Source organism: Neoarius graeffei, chromosome 19 (assembly GCF_027579695.1).
Source record: "Neoarius graeffei isolate fNeoGra1 chromosome 19, fNeoGra1.pri, whole genome shotgun sequence".
Taxonomy (NCBI): Eukaryota; Metazoa; Chordata; class Actinopteri; order Siluriformes; family Ariidae; genus Neoarius; species Neoarius graeffei.
The window spans coordinates 57591546-57613019 of NC_083587.1; the positions used below are offsets into that span (position 1 = coordinate 57591546).

At 40.4% G+C, this 21474-nt stretch overlaps 1 protein-coding gene across 1 annotated transcript in view; it reads left to right on the plus strand.

Annotated features, from left to right (window-relative positions):
- Nucleotides 1–21226, plus strand: part of nek10 (NIMA-related kinase 10) — a 61477-nt gene extending 40251 nt beyond the window's left edge. Inside the window, exons 24-35 of the mRNA XM_060900967.1 lie at nt 4009–4079; nt 5442–5643; nt 7429–7534; nt 9091–9178; nt 9279–9320; nt 9655–9686; nt 11813–11913; nt 12044–12154; nt 14504–14594; nt 14697–14749; nt 14853–14908; nt 21184–21226. Of these exons, the coding sequence (XP_060756950.1) occupies nt 4009–4079; nt 5442–5643; nt 7429–7534; nt 9091–9178; nt 9279–9320; nt 9655–9686; nt 11813–11913; nt 12044–12154; nt 14504–14594; nt 14697–14749; nt 14853–14908; nt 21184–21226 (996 nt within the window). The remainder of the gene's footprint in view (nt 1–4008; nt 4080–5441; nt 5644–7428; nt 7535–9090; nt 9179–9278; nt 9321–9654; nt 9687–11812; nt 11914–12043; nt 12155–14503; nt 14595–14696; nt 14750–14852; nt 14909–21183) is intronic.
- Nucleotides 21227–21474: the final 248 nt, after the last annotated feature.

The window sequence follows — 21474 nt, forward strand, 5'->3', positions numbered from 1 at the left end:
TACCTTTTATAGTGTAGTTTCCACCGTGGAGCCAGTTTTATTAATGTAAGCACTAAATTTCTACATCAGTAAATATTAAGAAATATTAAGTATTAGATATAGTACAGTATAATAGGAACATGTAACAAGTCAAGTCACATCATATCAGGTTATCATCATCACAACCTTATACAATGTGCAGTACACTGTGAGATGAAATAATATTTCTCCTGGACCAAAGGGAAAAGATACCTATATAACATTCGCAGTGCTGACAGGATGTAAATAAAGTGCAACTGAAGCATAATAAGAAGCATGGAGGGAGGGGTAATGGGAAACAGTGGGGAGAGTACACAGAGGACAGTAGAGCATAAATACTTCAATCACAAAAACATTTACCAAGACATTACAGTAAATACGTCAAGGTCCATAACTGCAAAAATATAAATATAAGGCACAAATACTGTACATTCATGACAATTATAACTTTAGTGTGTGTAATATATTTTATTCTATCCACATGCACTGGATATGAGCAATGGCACGCTCCGATTGGCTACTCTGCTACTAGGCTATCAGCTCATATACCGTGAGTAGAGAAAAACAAAATGGTGGAGCGTGCTGCTGAACCAACCGAGGACGAAATAAAAACTCTGCTCGAAAACAAAACCCTGAAAAATACAAAAAAGCAACAAAATATGGAATAAAAATATTAGATGGTAAGAATATCTTTTTTTTCAAAAATTATTATTATTATTATTATTATTATTATTATTATTATTATAGCATTTTCACAAATTTCTCCTGTCATTTCGCCGGTTTGTTTACATTCTTCATGTTTAAGCATTAAAATTTGTTAATTTTTTTAGACTGGTTCAAAAACTCAAAAACGTTTGAAAATTACATCACCGCAAGGTCCAAGGAAGAATTGAATACATATCTAAAGCGATTCTGTACCTCGGCATGACAGCAAGATGGCACTTTCGATTCGTGCAAGCAGCGATAGGTTTTTAAGAAATCCACCTTTTAAGAAGCGGAAATGATTTTGTTGGACGTTTTGTATAAAGTTTTTATTTATGAAATTTGCAAAAAGTAAAACTAAAAATGCTCTTTCTCAACATCCAGTGAATGTGGATAGAATAAAACAGTTATTCCACTCAATCTCGTCGTAATTGGCTGATTGACTCGGTGCTACGCGCCTCATCGGCTATCAGCTCATGTACGACTCAATTTTGTGGAATAATTGTGAAATATACATGGGCATCGTGGCAGTGGTAATGATCTTGGACTCTGAAATGACTTGGACTTTTTGGCATTTGTACTTGGACCTGTGTCAGTCTTTGGCATTGCTCTCGCCAAATACGGTCTTGTAAAAGTAATGTTCACGGTATCTTTACTATTCACACGCACAAAGTTTGACAAGCAGTAATTCTTTCTTCTAGGAAACTAATCATTGGTGCAGTGCATGAATAAAGCCAACTAGCTGAGAAAACATGGTCAGAGCATAATTGGTTCAAGATCAAATAATTACTTAAGACCAAAGTGTTGTTTATCTTGTTTACCAGTGGCACGATGAAAAACTATGTCATTAACAATGAATAAGCTTATTCCTTTCCTCTTTGAAGTTAAAGCTCAGTCTCAATTGGATGGTTTTGGCTCTCAAGCTTTACTCAGCTTTGCTTTCATTTTCACTCAATCTTGACTTCACCTCAATGCCCTTTCCAGAATCCAGTTCATTGTTTTTGTTTTGAAAGCACGTGACTGCTGTCTTCTAGCTCTCTGTGCAGCAAAACCTCCACAAATTCACTGTCAGTGATCCCTTTGAAACCCATCTTGAATTTTTCTTTATCTACACTACCGTTCAAAAGTTTGGGGTCACCCAGACAATTTTGTGTTTTCCATGAAAAGTCACACTTTTATTTACCACCATAAGTTGTAAAATCTCATCTCATCTCATCTTATCTCATTATCTCTAGCCGCTTTATCCTGTTCTACAGGGTCGCAGGCAAGCTGGAGCCTATCCCAGCTGACTGCGGGCGAAAGGCGGGGTACACCCTGGACAAGTCGCCAGGTCATCACAGGGCTGATAAGTTGTAAAATGAATAGAAAATATAGTCAAGACATTTTTCTGGCCATTTTGAGCATTTAATCGACCCCACAAATGTGATGCTCCAGAAACTCAATCTGCTCAAAGGAAGGTCAGTTTTATAGCTTCTCTAAAGGGCTAAACTGTTTTCAGCTGTGCTAACATGATTGTACAAGGGTTTTCTAATCATCCATTAGCCTTCTGAGGCAATGAGCAAACACATTGTACCATTAGAACACTGGAGTGAGAGTTGCTGGAAATGGGCCTCTATACACCTATGGAGATATTGCACCAAAAACCAGACATTTGCAGCTAGAATAGTCATTTAGCACATTAGCAATGTATAGAGTGGATTTCTGATTAGTTTAAAGTGATCTTCATTGAAAAGAACAGTGCTTTTCTTTCAAAAATAAGGACATTTCAAAGTGACCCCAAACTTTTGAACGGTAGTGTACATGTGATATACGGAAGCTTTGAACAAACTACTGTGACGGGCCCTGGGCCGTGTGGCAGTATTGGTTGTTGTAGCCTGCATTCTGTTTCCCTTTTCAGGTCCTTGGCTCCTCCTACCTCATTGGGCGATTTGCTTCGCCTGCTTGGGAATCTTTATAAGATGGCTTCCTCCCAAGATAGCTCGCTCTCTGGTTTGGTTTCACTGTGTTGAGTTTATCCTTTATTTAGCCACATGTAGTTTTCAGTTCGCCCTATTCAACTTCAGTTTGGCTAAATTCCTAAAATGTTGTTTTAGTTAAACTGTTACTGTCTCCCTTTTTTGTTTTGCCTTGAATGAGCTGGGCATAACAATACGCCTTATTTTTCTTTCTTTCGTGGCCACATGCGAGACGGCCAAGGTGGGTTCAGGTCCATTACAACGAAATAACCATACAAAAACGGAATGGGTCGGTCAAAAGAATTTAAATTATAACTACTTCAATAAATATCTTCAATTTCATGGTACAATTTAAAATTTATGGCCTAGGAGGTTGCCAAATTGTTGCGGATTGTTTTTGGAATATCGCTTGCACAGAAAATGGCAACTCGCTACTTGATTGATGCAGAGGATTCTGGGAAGGGTGAGCTGGCTCCTTTAAAGCATAAGACTCAGCTAGTTCTGGTCTTGGGCTTGTTTTGGACTCGGTCTTGACTACAGCCTTAGGGTTATTTAATAGTTATTCCACGAAATCGAGTCGTCTATAAGCTGATAGTCGACGAGGCGCGTAGCACCAAGTTGTCTATAAACCATGTATGACAAGATTGAGTGGAATAACTGTTTTAGTCGATCCACATTCACCGGATTCTGATAAACACAGCATTTTTATTTTCATTTTTTGCCAATTCGATAAATAAAAACTTTGTACAAAACATCTGACAAAATCATTTCCACTTAGAATGTAAACAAACCGGCGAAATGACAGGAGCAATTTGTGAAAAATACGATAATAATCATAATTCTTGAAAAATAAAAAAGATGCGTTCTTACCATCAAATACTTTCATTCCATATTTTGTTGCTTTTTTTGCATTTTTGGAGGGTTTTCATCTTCTTCTTTAGGGTTTTTTTTTTTGGCGGTTGGCAAACCAACTTAAAGGTGCATTACTGCCACCGACTGGACTGGAGCGTGGAACTGGAGATATCGGGGGACTATATTCTTTTAGCGATTTCTGTTTCTTTTAAATACTTGATGATAATTTTTGGGGTTTTGTTTCCGAGTAGAGTTTTTATTTCGTCCTCGGTTGGTTCAGCAACACGCTCCGCCATTTTGTTTTTCTCTACTCATGGTATATGAGCTGATAGCCTAGTAGTAGAGTTGCCAGTCAGAGCACATGATTGCTCATATCCAGTGAATGTGAATAGAATAAATCCTGATTTTTTTTTTTTTACTTTCTATTCCAATTCCTATTCTTTATAAACTGTATTATTTCCTTGTCTTGGTTTTGTTGTAGATTGTGGAGGCTGAATTTGAGCCAGTGGAGAGTACAGCCTTTTCAGAAAGAGTTACAGACATGATTAAATGGTGAGACTGTCATAGGGTATTGTTGTTGTTTAATATCTATCTATTATTCATCTCATCTCATTATCTCTAGCCGCTTTATCCTGTTCTACAGGGTCGCAGGCAAGCTGGAGCCTATCCCAGCTGACTACGGGCGAAAGGCGGGGTACACCCTGGACAAGTCGCCAGGTCATCACAGGACTGACACATAGACACAGACAACCATTCACACTAGACCCCGAAGCCGTTTGTTTTCAGGATAATGGCTGGCTGATGAAATTATTGGCTGGCTAGCTGACTCAGCCAAAACCTTAATGGCTGCTGCAGCCACCAAAATGTTTATGGCTACAAATGGCTGATACTGGACGTCACTGTGTGGCATATATCCGGGCGAACGGATCAAACAAATGGGGGGAATAAATAGCAAATTACCACAGGTCCCCTGGTCTCTTACTTCATTGTAAATATAAATCTAGCAAGATTGTAGTTCAATGCTAATAATAAGCTAATCTGGATTGTTCGAGGAAGGCATCTAGCTATCTACTCTCACTAGCGATGACCAGTGAAGGACTGGCAGCTATCTTACTATGATGAAAGTAGAGTGGTGGAGTACTTTTTTTTTTTTATCAATCTCGAAGTATGTGAAACAAAAAAAAAAAAAAACCTTTACACTTTCCCTCAGCAGCGGCAAAGAATGCAGCCATCTCGTCGATATCGGAGTCGATTGATGCTCTGGGTGGGTTCCCGGGTTCCCCAGTGTATCGTGGTAACGGTGTGAGGGGCAGGAAGCCAGACAGGTAGTCACAACGGCAAGCTTGTGGTGGCTCTCTGTGCTGTGATATCAGTTCTAAATCTCTACAGTGTATGCCTATACGTCTCTATTGTGTTACTACTAGTGTGTACAGTTGATCATGTTTGTGTCACTTTTCTTGTAGCTCATGATGTGGATAAACCCATTATTTGATGTACACAATTCTTAGTGGCTCAGCCAAATTTTATTAGATAGCGGCTCAAATTGGCTTACAAAATTATTGGCTGGCGGCGGCTCAAATTCTAAATGGCGGTTTTAGCGCCGCCTGGCGGCGGCTTCGGGGTCTAATTCACACTCACATTCACACCTACGGTCAATTTAGAGTCACCTAAAGTCAGAGTCAACCTAACCTGCATGTCTTTGGACTGTGGGGGAAACCGGAGCACCCGGAGGAAACCCACGCGGACACGGGGAGAACATGCAAACTCCACACAGAAAGGCCCTCGCCGGCCACCGTGCCGCATTTAACTTATTATTATTATCTATCTATCTATCTATCTATCTATCTATCTATCTATCTATCTATCTATCTATCTATCTATTTACTCACTCACTCACTCACTCACTCTCGGCAGGTGCCTGACCCCGAATGCTGATTTGCGGCCTGACATTGTGGAGGTCAGCTCTAGAATCTGTGACCTGATGATGAAGTTCCTGGACGGTGTGAACACCTCTCATAACACGCTGGAGAAGAGAGCCGAGCGGGACAGGAGGCGAGCGCAGAAATACTGCATCGAGAGCAACCGCCTGAAGCTCACATGCTGCAAGCTACCTCAGGTAGATTCAAAACATCAGACTGAACACAGAGCAGGGCTCTATATGATTTTTTTTTTTTTCTTACATTTTCTTCTTGTACTGATCTGACCAAATAACGGTATCATGGTAGACATTCTACATTGGTAGCTATTCCCATGGTGTGGCGTCCGTTGTCCACAATTCAGTTAAATCGTATCTCCTCCGTCAGTTCTCTGCTGATTTCTGTTCCGATTGTTTTGTTTGAAAGAAGTCGTCACTCCGCGCAAAACTTGGTTGTTGTTTTTTTTGTCATATTTTATGCTAACGAGTTATTAATTACACCAAATTAATGAATTATCCAGGCCCCTCACTAGAATTGCATCTCCTCTCTCATTTCTCATCAGATTCCAGTTCTGATCGATGTTTTGGGTAGATCTTCACTTGAGGAACAAAACTTGGTCATTTGTTTGTTGATTCTCCTGTTGTAAACAACTTGTTTACAACTTTGTTATTTTTCAGTTAAATCATATCTCCTCCCTCCCTCAGTTCTCAATGGATTTCAGTTCTGATTGTTTTGTTTGAAAGAACTAGTCATTCTGTACATTGTATTGTCAATTTTTTGTTAACGAACTGCTAATTAGGTCAACTTAACGAGTTTTGGGACTTTTCACTAGAATTGTATCTCCTCTCTCAGTTCTCACCCGATTTCAGTTCTGATCAATGTTTTGGGTAGCGCTTCCCTCGGAGAACAAAACTTGGTCATTTGTTTGTTGATTTTCTTGTTGTAAACAATTTGTTTACAATTATGTTTACAACTATGTTTATTTTCAGTTAAATCGTGTCTCCTCCCTCCCTCAGTTCTCAATGGATTTCAGTTCTGGTTGTTTTATTTGAAAGAACTCGACCTTCTGCACAAAACTTGGTCATTTTATTATCAATTTTTTGCGAACAAATTAGTTCTTAGGTCAACTTAACACCTTTTCTTCTGACTAGAATTGTATCTCGTCTCTCATTTATCATGCGAATTCAGTTCTGATCGATGTTTTGGGTCGATCTTCCCTTGGGGACCAAAATGTAGTCCTTTGTTGATTTTGCTGTTGTAAGCAATTTGGCGTGGAGGTTGGTCCTCTCTCACATCGTCACATTTCAGTTCTGTTTGACGTTTTGGTCGTCACGGTTGATTTAATTGCAGGCCAGATATATGATGTAGCCTCAGAGTGATCATATTTCAGGCTCTTCTGTATTCTATAATACTGTATATTGTCCTTACACAGGGACTTATATGATGAGGGCTCCACATAACCAGATTTTTAAAAATGTGTAATTGTTGATACAGTGATCGAGTTCCTTTGAGTAGATTTTTTTTTTTTTTTTAGAATTTTTTTGGAAGGCGTTTCCAATGTTTTGACCATTTTTGTAAAACAGCTGCTATAACGTGAACATTATAATGTCATTTTCTTAATAAAATTATTAGTGTTGCCAGATTGCTGTTGTATATGAGGAATAAAACACTTCGGGATATGATGTGATTGATTAATTTTCTATAACTGCATGCCCCAAAGTGTTTCTTTACTTGTTGCACTGTCCCTAATACAGTATTGTTCTCTTTGAAACATGAAGTTAACATGCAAATAGTGATGTAACCGAAATAGTGATATCAGGTCATAACGATATTAATTGTTGTGGAGGTTTTTTTTAAAGTTACATAGTGTTAATTTTCACACACCAGGAGCATTGAACATTTGATTGTTCTCTTGCCTTCGATAGTAACACTGTTTATCTGCTTTGCTGTACATTCACTGAATTGCAAACTCATTCAAGTCTCAGGGAATAGATTTTAACGACGAGCTGCTGGTTGGTCAACACACTCCGCAGTCTGAGAGACAGGACCGAAGTTTCTCCGACTCGGTAGATGGAGAAGCGAATGCACAAGGTTCGTAAATGACTCAAAAGAAAATGTCCAAAGGTAATGGATGTGAGTTAGAACATTCACACTGAAAGTCTTTATTATAGATTCACATTATATTACATGTTAAATGTAAAGGTACTTTTCATCTAAAGTGGATCCAAACACAGAATTGAACTCAAAGAAACAATAGTGGCACTTATTTAAACCGATAACCTTCTAGACATGACAGCAAAATGTTAACTACTGGACTAGATGATACTGAACGAGTCAAGGACGAGTAGCTGAATGGAATATATCTGATAAACCACAAAAAAAAGCCAGCCAATAATACTAATAACTAGAAAAGCACTCGGAGAGCGCAGACCTCTGCCAAGAATCCTTTAAAAAAATCCGGGATCCAGAAGGTGATCCGGATCACCGCCAAAATTTAATGGATTGTTACTTGTGCCCAGTCACACCTCTGGAAAAAATTTCAGAGCAATCCGTTCATAACTTTTTCCGTAATGTTGCTAACAGACAAACCAACAAACAAACAAACCAACGCTACCGAAAACATAATCTCCTTGGCGGAGGTAATAATAATAATAATATTATTATTATTATTATTGTTGTTATACATACACATTCCTTTTGGATGTTCAACACATCTTTCTCTTTCAAAATTCTCTCAAAATCTTCCATATTTAACGAAGCAAACCTGACGGCCATGTTTGTTTACAAATTGTCCCAGTCACTCGCTATCGCGGAAGTTTTACATCTCCGACATGTAATGTCATGTTGTCTTGACAACCGTACAATATCATAAACCATATTCAACGCTCAATTCTCCACTGGGTAGAGTGATGTAATACACGTAGGATAAGCGATATGCTAACAATATTGAATGCTGTCAAACCAAATGAATGAAACCCGCTAGAAGGGAATATGTAGAATAATTACCAATATCAAATGCTGATTCTAATCTAATGTAATTCAATGTTCTGTCAATCCAATGTACATGTAAAAATCAGTTCTAACAATAAAAATGGTCCAACTCCAAAAACTCCTGTTTTTCTCTTGTAAATATGTGTGAAGAATACCTAATGAAGTTTTGGTAGCCTTTCGGGTGTTCAACGTGTCTTTCTTTTTCCGGGCAAACAAAGAAATGCTTCTGTACATGCACAGCAGAAAACTTTCTCATTGGATATTCGCATCAGCGCCAATGTGTGACGTCATGTTGTCTTGACAACCATGCAATATCGTAAACCATATTCAACGCTCATTCTCCATTGGGTAGAGTGACATAATACACGTAGGATAAGCGATATGCTAACGATATTGCATGCTAGCAAACCAAATGAATGAAACCTGCTAGAAGGGAATAGAACACGTTTTGATTCCATCGAAAAAAGTGTCCTGTATGTATAATAATACATTATATTCTTATATAATATTATCTAAAGAACATTGTCTTGTTTTCCATGTAGCTACTGGATAAGTCTTGGGGTTTGTTTGTGTAAAGAAGCACAAAAGGTTGAACAAAAATGTATTATATATTAAGATTTTTGGGGAAATAAGACACTGCTATTACTTTTACACAGATTTTACATCAAGTCATGACTCAACAACTGCCTCTATCCTGAGTTCAACCTCAGCTCAGGCTCATCTACTCCAACAACGTCGAAGTAAGTCCTTGAACTTCCTAAAGCTTCATCACTGGCACATTTCTCCAGAACCTATTTGAGCTTTTTTAAAAATATATATATTTTACAGTACATTCAGACAAGAGCCCTGACAGCGTCTCTCTTCCAGACGACCAAAGCCGAGCTGGGTATGTTAGTATATCTTTTTGTTTTTAAAGAATACATTTGAACATTACACTGAGTCACGAGTTCGTTCCTAATTAGACTGGGTGATTAGTTATTATGGAGGTGATGTAACTATAAATGGATAAAAAAAATTGCTTTGTTCTTTAACGAATAAAAAACTGTAATATCAGCAAATTATTTTGTGTATGAGAAATAAAACTCCATGCTGTTACTGGAAAATAATCAGCATCATTGATTGAGCGTCATTGATTATTTTTCCAATAACAACGTACCCTTGTGTTTTATTCCTTCCTTGTGTGTTTAATACTTGATCTTGATCTTTTTCCTGTATTTCAGTGGAGAATTTTTAAAGCCTAAAGCTCGACCAGGTACATATGCTGCACTTATTTACTGAATGAAACAACTGATAGCCAATATACTGTACAATTGTAATATGTATATAAAATGCCTTAAAGGGGCGGTTTGTAATTGTCAGAACTTCCTGAGACAGTAATGAAAATGTGACAAGCCTTGTTCTTGACCTAAAGCACTCTTCTGTCGAATTTATACAGTGAGTATACAGTACTTCTAAGGAAAAGAGTGCAAATCTTTGCAGCTATGTTGCAATTGAAAGACATTTCTGGGCCAGAAAAAAATGTACACAGAAATTAAAAATACAAGACAACTTGCAATATTCTTTGCATACCACATTGTGATTGACACTTTTATTAAGGTGTATTAGCATTATTAGAGGTACACAGACATTTTTAAACATTACCAACTGCACCATTAAAATTAGCACAATTCTTTTATTTCATATTGTGTTTTACAGTGTCTTGCAAAAGTATTCATCCCCCTTGGTGTTTGCCCTGTTTTGTCGTATTACAAGCTGGAATTAAAATGGATTTTTTTTTTTTTTTTTTTGGGGGGGTGAGTACCATTTGATTTACACAACATGCCTACAACTTTATAGGTGAAAATTGTTGTTTTATTGTGACACAAACAATAATTAAGGTGAAAAAACAGAAATCTGGAGTGTACATAAGTATTCACACACACACACCCAAAGTCAATACTTTGTAGAGCCACCTTTTGCTGCAATTACAGCTACAAGTCTCTTGGGGTATGTCTCTATTAGCTTAGCACATCTAGCCACTGGGATTTTTGTCTATTCCTCAAGGCAAAACTGCTCCAACTCCTTCAAGTTAGATGGGTTGCGTTGGTGTACAGCAATCTTCAAGTTATGCTACAGATTCTCAATTGGATTGAGGTCTGGGCTTTGACTAGGCCATTCCAAGACATGTTAAATGTTTTCCTTTAAACCACTCCAGTATAGCTTTAGCAGTATGTTTAGGGTCGTTGTCCTGCTGAAATGTGAACCTTCATCCCAGTCTCAAACCTCTGGCCAATTCAAACATGTTTTCCTCCAGAATTGCCCTGTATTTAGTGCCATCCATCTTTCCTTCAGTCCTGACCAGCTTTCCTGTCCCTGCAGATGAAAAATATCCCCACAGCATGATGCTGCCACCACCATGCTTCACTGTAGGAATGGTGTTCTCAGGGTGTTGGGTTTGCGCCACACATGGCATTTCCCATGATGGCCAAAAAGATCAATTTTAGTCTCATTTGACCAGAGAATCTTCTTCCATGTGTTTGGCGAGTCTGCCGCATGCTGTTGGGCAAACTCCAAATATGTTTTCTTAAGCAATGACTATTTTCTGGCCACTCTTCCATAAAGTCCCGCTCTGTGGAGTGTACGGCTTAAAGTGGTCCTATGGACAGATACTCCCATCTCTACTGTGGATCTTTGCAGCTCTTTCAGTGTTATCTTTGGTGTTTTTGTTGCATCTCTGATTAATGCCCTCCTTGCCCGGTCTGTGAGTTTTGGTGGGCAGCCTTCTCTCGTCAGGTTTGTAGTGGTGCCATATTCTTTCCATTTTGCTATAATGGATTTAATGGTGCTCCGTGGGATATTCAAACTTTGGGATATTTCTCCATAACTTTGTCTCTGACCTGTTTGGAGGCTCCTTGGTTCTCATGTTGTTTGCTGAGTAGTGTTGCAGAGTCAGGGTCCTTCCAGAACAGGTTGATTTATACAGACATCATGTGACAGATCATGTGACACTTTGATTGCACACAGGTGGAGCTTAATCAACTAATTATGTGACTTATGAAGTGAATTGGTTGGACCAGCTCTTATTTAAGGGTTTCATACGAAAGGGGGTGAATACCTATGCACACTCCAGATTTCTGTTTTTCCATCTTAATTATTGTTCATGTCACAATAAAACAACAATGTGCACCTTTAAAGTGTCAGTCTTGTTGTGTAAATCAAATGGTGCTAACCCTCCAAAAATCCATTTTAATTCCAGCTTGTAATGTGACAAAACAGGACAAACACCAAGGGGGATGAATACTTTTGCAAGACACTGTAAATATCAGGGTTTGACCTTTTGACCATTCTGTAGCTCTGACTATTTCTTATACCTGATTATTTTCTTCCTGTGGCCCACAGGATCAGCAGGAATCTGCGTATCCCACAGGAAAGTCCGTCAGATCGACGATCCCAACCTAAGACTTCTTGAACTGCTCTATAAAATCATATTCATCACTCAGGTGAGATTGTATATCATTTTAATGCAACATTAACCCTTTAAACTTTCAGGAGCTATCAGAGGGTTCGGTTTAAAATATTAATCCTGTGGTAATGTTCTGAAAAAAATGATGAATATTACATTGTGATCAGCTTCCACCCGGACCTCAGACCAGTTTCAAGCGGCGTGCACTAGAGCGCTTTAAGAAATCGCTGTTCCAGCGTGGAAGCAGTCCATTTCATCTAAAGACGGAGCTCAATAAGGTAAGTATGAAATTTAAAAAACGGATTTAAAAGGTGGGGTTTTTTATTATTTAACAAAGAAAAGTATATGTGTCATGCCATGGGATTTTTGTACCAGGTGCTCTGTTTACAGAATGTGTAGAAATGGCGTTGAAAAGCGTGTGATATTTTGTACCATTTTTGCTGGCTGATCCAGTAACTATCAACAAGTAATCACCTCAATAGTGCCCCTACGGGATATATTTACCACTTTTATCATCCATGACTGTGTTGGACTGAGCCTGGTTCTAGACGACTTGAGACAGGGACTCGTTTTAAATGACTACTGTGTAGTTACTGTCCAGAACCAGAAATGAGTCAACACTTGACAGCATCCATTCATTGTACATGTACTGACTGATTCGAAGTCCTGGTCTCCATGTTTTCAACACTGCATGTTCAGAGATTAGAAAGAATAAAAACACATTTTATGACTGACTATCTTGTTTCAGCAACCGTTCTAGCTTTGTTGGTAACATTTTGTACAGGTTAAAGTCGGTCCCATGTTAGAGTATCGGCGACTAATCGAGATCCTTCGAGCCTGCGCATTGGAGTTTTAAGCTGGAGTGCAGTGTGCACAGTACTGGCCCCACCCTTTACACCTGGGGTTCACCTGCCGTGGCCCAGCACACTGAGACGGTGACAGCGAGGTCCTCGGGTCAAAGGTTTTACATCAGACTGTCTTTGTCCTAGCATCTAGCATAGAAAAACCTACCTCGGTGGCACAGGGGTTTGACCCAGTTATACCGCTGGGTACTCGGTTGCACCCATAGCAATTGTAGTGAAAAATGGGGGCACCGCGTAAAGTTGTTGCCATGAATACAGTAATGTAGGAGAGGCCATTTGCAGTGACTTCCGGCCTGGTGAGCCAGACAGGGCCCACGTGGCCATGGGCGCCGCCGGGGGGGAAAGGTTAGAACAATTCTAGGGGCCCAGCACTGCCATGGGGCCCTTTAAGGGGCTGATAATATGCTTTTAATGATTTTAATAAGACTTTTGAAATAACAACAATGCAATATTCCATCTGGTAAAATGAGCTAATTGAACAAGGTTGTCTATTTCTTGAGTTCTTCAACATATTGTCATTTAACCCTCCCCCTTTTGCGAAATGGTACGGTCCAGTTCTGGTAGAAGTGCGATGCGTTAAATCTGTGTGCTGATCAGTGCAACGCTACTTGCTGCTGTGTCGCGGTGCAGCAGCCAGCCAGCCAGCAGTGGAGTGCGTACAGTCTATGATCGCTAAATATGAAGAGTGGCTGTCAAAAACATAAAGAAAGGCAGCTGAAAGCTGAGAGGGACCGGAGAGGCAGGCAACTGGTCACTCAGTTTTTCCCAAAGAAAGGTAGCTATCGCTCACATGTGTGTTCAAAATATTAGCGAATGGTAAATGAACAGTATGAACGTGGTTGGATTAGCCTATCAAGAGAACACTTTTACAGTTTGTACAGTGACATTTTTTCCATTTTAATAACTGAACTGACTTGTGTGATAAACAAGATGAAATATTACGTTATGCTGGTGCTAATAACTAGTGCTAATAACCAGTTTCATAACTAATGGGGTGCCCTAAATATGCACAGATTCAGCCTCAGGGGGACCTCCGCCCTACCAAACCACTGAACCCCCCTTTGGAGAAGGAGGTAAGCAGCAATACAACCCAGAAATACTTTAGGATTGAAGTTTTTAATGAGCGAGCGCCATATACAGTTTGCTAGATTAAAGTGTTGCTAATAACGGACACCAGTCAAGTGTTTGACATGGTTAAAGTTGGAGGGCCCAAAATTCTAATCTTTCATGGGGCCCAAAATTTCTGGCGGCGCCCCTGCACGTGGTGATCACTACACCTGGAAAGGAGAGGCAATACCTTTATACTTTAGTGAGCAGGACGTTGTGGCACCAGACCTCACAAACCCCCATCAGTGACTAATATTCTGACATAATATCCCATAGGGGTGCTATTGAAGTGATTATTCGTTGATGGTTACTGGATCAGCCAGCGAAAACAGTGCAAAATATCACCTACTTTTTCAATGCCGTTTCTATGCATTCTGTAAATAGAGCATCTAGTACAAAAATCCCGTGGCGCGACATGTATAATGATTGCAAGGTGAAGCTTATTTCACATTTTTGGAAGTAGGCTCCAGTGTCAGAGGTAGGATAGAGGATCTTAGGCTTTGCATCTTTATGGTAACTTCTGTATAGACGGATATATAACAAAATATGACTTTTATAAATGAAATTGTGCACAAATCATCCAGCGATACTATATTAGAAAAAGTAATAGCTATATTAGCATTAAAACAGTTTTTTTTTTTTTCCCCGCTTTAACAGGTGCTTCAGGGAAGTCAGGAGGTGATAGAGCTGGGGTCAGGCAGCAGGAACTGGTGGTCCATGGTGCAGTCTGGCCGAGCTGAGACACATGGTAGAATAAACATGCTTATATTTTTTAAACTTATTATGTCCTGATTGACCTGATAAGTAATTTTTAAAAAAAAAAGTATCATATTTGTTTTTTGTTTTTTAGTGGAGTTGTGTTATTCAAGTCCTCAAGAGGGCATCACTTATGAGCAGGTACAGGTCAGTTTGTAAGAGTCATCCTCCTCAAATACAGTATTGCCTTCAGCTTTCCTGCAGATTCCTGTTTTATATCTGTATGTATTTTGTGTTTGCTGTTTCTCAGGTCATGGTTGAGGAAGTGCTTGAGCAAAGTGGTTACTACAGCACACCACGATCAAGGTATTTTTTTTTCCCCCAAAACTCTTCTTGAAGGTTTTATTTAAAAGTTTCACTTATGGCAAATGTAGTCCGTAAGACATGTTTTGTGTCTTCGGTTTTCTTTTGTAGTTTTGCACTTGACCTACAAAACTATTGTCGGTAACAAACTAGATCGAGACTGTGACTAAAATCACTTTAATACTTTGATATATGAAGAGACTTCAAAAAGTTCTGGGCCTCCTCACCCAGAAACAAGGGGTGTAACTCCCATTTGGGGGTATAACTGTATACTGTAAAGCCTTTTACCACTGTCCACAAAAACTCAAATGAAAGAAGCAATCACAGAAAAAAAGGAGAGGAACGCTTCGAGCTGGCGTGTTGTTGCTCCAGGACAATGCGCCCGTCCACATAGCACAGGGGGCAGGGGCAGAACAGCAAAATGTGGCTTTGAACTGTTGCCCCATGCACCTTTCCCACCCGATCTGGCACTGTCTGACTTCTATCTGTTTCCCAAACTTGCGTGGTCACCATTTTTAGAGTGCTGATGAAGTCATCCATGCTGTTGAGGAGGAGCCAGAGGCTCAAGATGTAACCTTCCACAAAGGCATAGCGAAACATGAACATCGGTGGACCAAGTGCATCAAAGTTAAAGGAGACTATGTAAAAAAATAATGCAAGAACAATATTTTGACTGTGACGTTTTCTAGGTGAAGCCAAGAACTTTTTGAAGTACCCTTGTATAGTGTATGAAGTTAAAATCAATTTTAACTTCATACACTAGGGGAGCATACCCCGAAAATAATCCCAACACGTTGTTGGTAAACGCCATCCTGGGTGGCATGTCACCCTGCAGGACGAAAACAAAACCTGTTAAAGGGCAGATGAGCTCTTTTGAGCCAACGGCCAGCATGCAACCTTAGGTAGTAGTGGCGACACACCTATGGTAAAATTTTAGCTATCGAAAGGATGGAAAGCACAACAAAAAAACACACCAGGGTTTCAGTCCCTGCCACTTCAGGTCCCACTTTGAATCAGTTCCCACGGGAAACGAATGAACAAAATCCCCTAAACCCTTCTGGGCAGAGTTTTCGTGAAAGAAGAGGAGAAATGGGACCCAAACGCTTGCTGAAATGCAAAACTTCAACAATTTACAGTACACTAAACTTCCGGATGCTGTATAAAACTGACAGATACAAGGAATTAATCCACTGCACAAAGAAACAGCAGATTGATGTCATGATCATTCAAGAACATAGATCTTATCATCCAGATACAGAAATCCAGTATAAAACAACCAGCGGATACCATCTAATAACAATTTCTGCATGGAAGAACGACCAGGGCTCGAAGATTGGAGGTGTAGGCCTACTACTGTCGCCACGAGCATCAGACAACTTACTGAAAGTGGAAAGGATATCTCCACGTATAATGATAGCAGACTTTGGCGGAAACCCAAAATCTACCGTAATTGCCTGCTACAGCCCAACAAACGTCTCCGCCAAAGCAGAAGTCACCCAATTCTACCATGAGCTGAAGGTTACGACCGATGCGGTTCCAGCACACAATGTTCTCACTGTAGCAGGGGACTTTAATGCACAAATAGGTCCAGGAGACACTGCCTTTACTTACAACCATGCAACTAATTGTAATGGGGAAATGCTGGTCAATTACGCTGAAGAGTTCCAGCTGATGGTTGCAAATACCAACTTTATGAAGCCACCTACCAAGTTGTGGACATTTCAACATCCGTCTGGAAGCCGCTCACAAATAGACTATATTCTTATTAGGAAGAAGTGGAGAAACAGCATCAGGAATTGCTAGTCCTACTCGACATTTAGTAGCATTGGTTCTGACCACCGCATCGTCTCCTGCACCACTTGCTTAAGTCTTAGATCGTCTAAAAGGCCAGACGTCAACCAAATGAAAAATATCGACTGGAAGCTGGTTTCTTCAAAAACAACCATCCGTCAACAATTTGTTATTGATGTGAGAAACCGCTACGACGCGCTTTCACAACCAGAGGACGATATTGAGACAATTTATAATAACATCACCAAATGTACCGAGGAGGTTGCTCTACCAACTCTCCCCAAAATGAAGAAGCAAAAATCTCCACCACTAAACGCTCACGTTTTGGTTAAGGAAGCATGAAATCCTGTCATTGCTGCCCTAAAGCAACATCTGGGTAAACCATCATTGGCTTCACTTCGAAAGATCAACAAAGCTCAGAGACAGCTTGACGAAGCCTATGCCAATGCTGAAGCAGAATATATCCAGGGCAAAATTTATCGATTGCCAGCCAAGAATGTAAATCATCAGCATGTCACTGCCTGGGATACTATCAAAGACCTTACGGGACACAAGAGCAAACCATTAATTTGTGTAAAAGGCGGCTCGGCTTCGGAAAGGAAAAAGAACTGGTTAGACCATTTCAAAAACCTCCTAGGTGCAACTCCAACAACCTTGAGTGAACAGGAGCTACCAAAGATCCAGATCGCTGACACCCTTAACATAAGCATGGAACCCTTCATCATGGAAGAGCTCAAAGCAGTAACCAGTACCTTAAAAGACCAAAAGTCACCTGGTCTTGACAATATTCCTACGCTTATATGGAAAGACTCAACCTTCCATGACCTTTTGCTGCGCATCTGTAACCACACATTTCTCCACCTTAACCCCCCGTCAGCATGGCGGAAGACCGGCATCATTCCCCTACCCAAAAAAGGAGATCTGACCCTACCATCAAACTATCGTGGCATAGCACTGTGTGCGATAGCTTCCAAGATCTACAATAAGCTCCTATTATGGCACGTTGTCCCTGAAGTTGATCCTTTGCTGCGCAAAAATCAAAATGGATTCAGAAAAGGACGTTCAACAATCTCCCAAATCTTATCACTATGGCATATCATTGAAGAAATGCGGAAGCATAATAAGGAACTGACGCTATGCTTCGTGGACTTTCGTAAGGCATTCGATTCGATAAGTAGACAAGCCATATTCGACATTCTACCACTCTATGGTATTCCTGAACCTATTGTTGAGGCTATAAAGTCATTATATATTAATACCGAAGCTACTGTTATTTTGCCAGATAGAGAGACAGAGTTTTTCGAGATTTCAACTGGGGTACTCCAAGGCGATACTCTCGCTCCTTTCATCTTCGTCATTGTCCTCGACTACATACTTCGCCTATCCCTTGACAATCTGAATGTCAGGGGTCTACAGATTCAACCTAGGCGTAGTCGAAGACACCCGGCACAACACCTAACAGACCTTGACTTTGGAGATGACTTGGCGCTTATCACAGAACTAGTCGAAGACGCTGAAGCGCTGCTCCAGTCCCTAGAAAAGGCAGCTGCTCTTATTGGGCTTTATTGTAACAAGAGCAAGACAGAGTACATCAACACTACTGAAAGCTCCCACAATCTGAAGTCTCTTTCTGGAGTAAACATTAAAAGAGTACAAGACTTCAAACATCTTGGAGCATGGATAATGGACTCTGAAAAGGACTTTAAAGTTCGAAAATCGCTAGCCTGGGCAGCTTGTAACAAGCTCCAAAAGCTCTGGCACTCAAACTTGACAAGGGATTATAAAGTCTTCCTGTTCCAGTATCTAGTTGAACCAGTTCTTCTGTATGGCGCAGAGACCTGGACTCTAACAAAATCAACTCAAAGAAGACTGGAAGGGACATATACGAACCTTCTTCGCTGGGTGCAGAATATTCATTTGTCCAAGCACGCAACAAAAGAGAGAATTTATGGAAACCTACCTTCTATTTCAGATACTCTAATGCATCGACGTCTCCAGTTTGCTGGACACTGCTTAAGAGCAGAGATCGAGGTCATCTCATCTCTTCTGCTATGGAACCAAAGTCTCCCAATCCGTAACCGCAAAATGACATACCCGCAAATGCTATCAAGGGACTTGGGTATCGAAGTTGGTGAACTGAGTCAGGCCATGAGAGACCGTGCTGTGTGGCATGCTATTGTTGCCGACATCCCGGCCTCGGTTGCCGAAGGATGATGATGATGAAAATCAATTGGGAAGTGGGAGGTCAGAACTTGGAATTATGCCATTTTCAACCTCAGTGTGTTCCAGCTACAAAGTGCGAACACCATGGATGCCTCCATGTTTTTGTCTTTTATGAGCAACAATCTTCCCAGCTAGTATTATTCATATGAGTACTGTAGCCTATATTTATCTCCTCAGAACAGTGAACGGTCATTATTATTGATTTAACAAGCAAATATACAGTATGTATATGCTGATTGATTGAAAGCAAATGCTAGTGTATACAGTTCAGTCTAACTCATTTAAAATAAACAACTTCTACTTTGTTTACTGTTGACGCCATTTTGATTTGACGTCATGCTCTGAAACTGTTCTTGAGGAGCTGAGGAGATCACCATGACTTTTGGAAATTTTGAATTGAAGGGGCATTTTCATTGGTTTCTCATAAATGGAGATCAGAATTTCCAGGATAAGAGCTTCAGTTGAAAGCAGCATTAGAGCTTTCTGTTGTTTGTGAACTACCAAGATAGCTATGTATGGTGTACTGGTTAGCACTGTCACCTCACAGCAAGAAGGTTCTGGATTCGAACCTCACAGCCAACGGGGGCCTTTCTGCATGGGTTTCCTCTGGGTGCTCCAGTCTCCCCCACAGTTCAAAGACATGCACATTAGGTAAAATACCCAGCCACTGGGGTTGCACAAGCCAGTGCATACTTCGTGCTGGTCCCAAGCCTAGATAGATTGGGAAAGGTTGTGTCAGGAAGGGCATCCGGTGTAAAACCCATGCCAAATCAAATATGCGGAACAGATCCGCTGTGGCAACCCTGAACGTACGGGAGCAGCTGGAAGAAGAAGACTCTGACAGACCAAAGACCTTCATAAAAATGGTACCTACTGCCATCTGGTGAGGCATGCCGCAATATAGATATGAGTAGGGTGTCCAGCGGTTACCAGAGGACTGGCACCCCCATTGTAACCCTGCAATGCAATAGACAAAAGGCTGAGGGCTGTAGAAATGGAGATCAGCACCGCACAATGCACCTTAAAGGCATGGTTAGTACTGGGACAGGAGATTGCCTAGGAAGACTGGGTCCTGGCATGGGAGGGACTTTGACTCTAATGACAACTTTCCATCCATCCATTATCCGTAATCGCTTATCCTGTTCAAGGTTGTGGGCAAGCTGGCACCTATGCCAGCTGACTATGGGCGAGAGGTGGGGTACACCCTGGACAAGTCACCAGATCATCACAGTGTTGACACATAGAGACAAACAACCATTCACACTCGCATTCACACCTACAGTCAATTTAGAGCCACCGATTATCCTAACCTGCATGTCTTTGGACTGTGGAGGAAACCCACGCAGACACGGGGAGAACATGCAAACTCCACACAGAAAGGCCCCTGGGCTTCAACCCAGAACCTTCTTGCTGTGAGGCGACAGTGCTAACCACTACACCACCATGCCGCCCTCTAATGACAACTTTAGTAATGTTATTTTATAGAGCGACATATTAGCAAGCTAGGTGTGAGGTTTCCACTAAATCTGGCATAGTATGATGGCCATGTAAGATTACTTGACCGTCATATGTAACAATACTTGGGCAGTCAAAAGTTGCACTTCAAAGATGGCTCTAGACGCTTACAGTTTTGCTACAATGGCTGAGGACTACAATCACCATGATAACTTTAGGACTGCAGTTGTCCTGAACAGTTTTACACTCAAGTCTCCATCAATGAACAGTTTATAACTTCAACAAAACAGACTTCATGCTAAAACTATCATGAATTTCCTGGTTACACAGGTCTACTTTGTGACTATATTATATAGGACACTGTTATCAAAGCAAGTTATTTATAATCACGCTATCTGTTATCACCCAGATGAGGATGGGTTCCCTTTTGAGTCTAGTTCCTCTCAAGAATCCTCATGTTGTCTCAGGGAGTTTTTCCTTGCCACCATTGCCTCAGGCTTGCTCATCAAGGATAAATTAGGGGTAAAATTAGCTCATATTTAAAGTCTTTAATTTTTGTAAAGCTGCTTTGTGACAGTGTTTATTGTTAAAAGCACTATACAAATAAACTTGACTGTTTCAAGATGGAATTGTGCGATAGAAGTGATTTGGATGGTAACATAGTTTGTGTATTTAAAGTTGAACTATCATTCACCTCATAGCTCAAGTGCAAACCTTGGCTGATCGGCTAGTGTTAGGTAAAAAAAAAAAAAATGGTGATTTAGGCATTTCCTGTTTGCCTGAATTACTGTGATATTTCCTCTCTGCAGGAGCCAATCAGAGACAGGAAACAGACGAACTGCCAGCCCGTGACCTTCACACGTCCTCGTGGAGTGATATGTGTAACTATGCAGATTACAGCAAGCCGAGGAACAAGTTTGTTCCACCACACTGAAGCATTTTACGATGAAAATGAAGAGTTTGGAGTGACATGAAGAAATACCTGAACTAGACCAGGTCCACCTTCTGATCTGTAGTTTATTACATTAATCTCCTTTGTTCAGTTGAACAGCTGTTCATCTTATTCAAATGTATTATACAGGGTTAGTCAAAATTATGTT